Source organism: Atta cephalotes (assembly GCF_000143395.1).
Source record: "Atta cephalotes unplaced genomic scaffold scaffold00025, whole genome shotgun sequence".
Taxonomy (NCBI): Eukaryota; Metazoa; Arthropoda; class Insecta; order Hymenoptera; family Formicidae; genus Atta; species Atta cephalotes.
In genome coordinates this window covers 3,664,977-3,667,273 of record NW_012130089.1, presented here as the reverse complement: position 1 = coordinate 3,667,273, position 2,297 = coordinate 3,664,977, and the positions used below count along the sequence as shown (strand labels likewise).

General features: G+C 44.3%; 1 protein-coding gene across 1 annotated transcript in view; it reads right to left on the bottom strand.

Moving 5' to 3' along the window:
- Positions 1–289: 289 nt before the first annotated feature.
- LOC105620330 (putative transcription factor SOX-14) overlaps positions 290–2,297 on the bottom strand; it is a 23,016-nt gene continuing 21,008 nt past the window's right edge. Inside the window, exon 2 of the mRNA XM_012201832.1 lies at positions 290–1,612. Coding sequence (XP_012057222.1) covers positions 290–1,612 — 1,323 coding nt within the window. The remainder of the gene's footprint in view (positions 1,613–2,297) is intronic.

Here is a 2,297-nt window from a genome sequence, read left to right as displayed (position 1 = left end):
TCGTTCAAATGAACTCGAGCGTGCGATCCGAGTGAAAGAAATATTGATAACGATCGCGATAATACGCGTTATCTGCTTCGCGCACCACGTCGATGCGTTCGGTCAAGATCTTTGTCAATCGGTTCATGCGGAACATGGCGAATGAATTCTCTGCTGATGTCCTCGAGCAACGTGGAGGACAATTATTTGTAACGATTATCTGTCCCTATGCGTGAAAACGCTCCATACAAACCAATAATGCGCATTCTGTTTATCTTCCTCTTCCATCTTCGTTTTTTCTCTTGACTTTTCAGTAGGACTCGGCGTTCCATTCGTCAGTATTGAGTATGGACATAATCTCCTCATTACGATTAAACTCTAAATCCGGCAATGTCAAACTATCCATCTCGATGTCGGACGATAACTCGGTTAATGTTTGATCGGAGAGATGTGGAAAGCTGTTAATAAGTTCCTCGAGATTAACCGGATGACGACCGATGTTGCTAATGAGAGTCTCATCCGTGAGAAGACAATCGTCGATGGCACCTCCTGTGATGCCCGTCGTCGGCGTTGCAAGGACGGACGACATAATGGACACTGGCGACTGAAGCATCGTCATCGGAACAACGGCGTTCATCATCGTAGGCTGCGTGGGTTCCCGCTTTACTTGGAAATTCATCTGCCGAACAGCGGAAGTCAAATTCGTGTGACAGTAACCATGATTGTCCGGTCGCATTGTCGACGGCAAATCTACAGACGCCAGAATTATGTCTTTCGAGGCAAAATTCATTTCATCCAATTCCGATTTTGGCTCCACCTTCGGTTCTCTCAGTTCTACTTTTGATTCCTGTTTGATCTTAGGAGCAATATTGCAGATCGCGTTGTTGTTGATAACATTCTCAGAGTTGTAACTCTCCTCGTAGAAGGCGGACTCGGGCGAATCGGGGGTGTCGCAGGTCGGGCTGGTGGGCACCTTGCCGGGAATTGATAATGGTGCCGAGTTGTAATCCACATCAGAGCGTAACATATGATGTGGCGTTTCCAGGGTCTCCAAAGTCAGTTCGACATGTTTCGAGTTCGACCTGGACATCGGTTTAAGACTCGATTGAAGCTTTTTTATCGGTTTCTTCAGCATCTGTTGTCGGGTATTGTTATTATTATCATTTCTGGTCCTGGCAGCGTGACTAGCAGCGGGTGCCGCGGAGACCGGCGACAGCGGTGACAAGGATGAACTGGCGAGCATCGAGGCCGGGCTGTTTGATGGCGTCGACAACATCGATGATGACGATGATGGAGAGGGCGGTAGTGACGACAATGATAGAGATACCGATTTTCGCGTTCTTTTCCTCTCTTTTGCCTTCAAAATCTCAGCAGGTTTTGAAGTCTTCTTCCTGGGTCGGTATTTGTAATTTGGATATTCTTTCTGATGCATCTTCCTAAGTCGCTCGGCCTCTTCTCTGTAAGGCTTTTTCTCTGTCTCTGGTAATAACTTCCATTCTTTCCCTAGACTTTTACTGATCTCAGCATTATGCATATCTGGTTGTTTCTCGCAAATCTCTCTGCGCCTCATCTGCGACCAGACCATGAAAGCGTTCATGGGTCTCTTAATGCGGTTGGGATTGTTCTTTTTCGTCTGTAACAGAGAAATCAGAAACGGGCATTGGTTTAATTAATTTGTTATTTTTATTTAATTAATATTTTTAGGAAATTCTTAAATTTAGGTTTTTCCTACATCGATAATCAATAATTCCATAAGATAATTTCCTATCGATATTATGACAATATTTGACTCGCCGCGATAAATTCATCGAAGTTTATTAATATTTTAGACCATGTCAGATGTTTTGTGATTGACTTATGACATCTTAAGACTATACTTAAGGCGGCCCTAAATATAAGAACCGAGTATAAATACTGACCTAAGAGCTCGTCTGAAAATATTACTACGTCGAAAGAGAATCCCATGAGTCATATATATCGATACCCTTACATTTAACTCGACATCTGACCATGTGTGATTTTCAGCCTATGATACATCGAATTGACCGCAATCTTCGCATTAGACAGACACGACCCGGAATCGAAAGACGACGTTTGATCACGTTGAATGTGGGATGCGACGAATGCGGGTCAACATATCTTTCTTCTTTTTTTTCTCTCTCATTTCCTTGCCATCGATCCAGCATCGGCCAAGAGTGCGGAGAGAACGCTTGTGTGTGTGTGTGTGTGTGTGTGTGTGTGTGTGTGTGTGTGTGTGTGTGTGTGTGTGTGTGTGTGTGTGTGTGTGTGTGTGTGTGTGTGTGTGTGTGTGTGTGTGT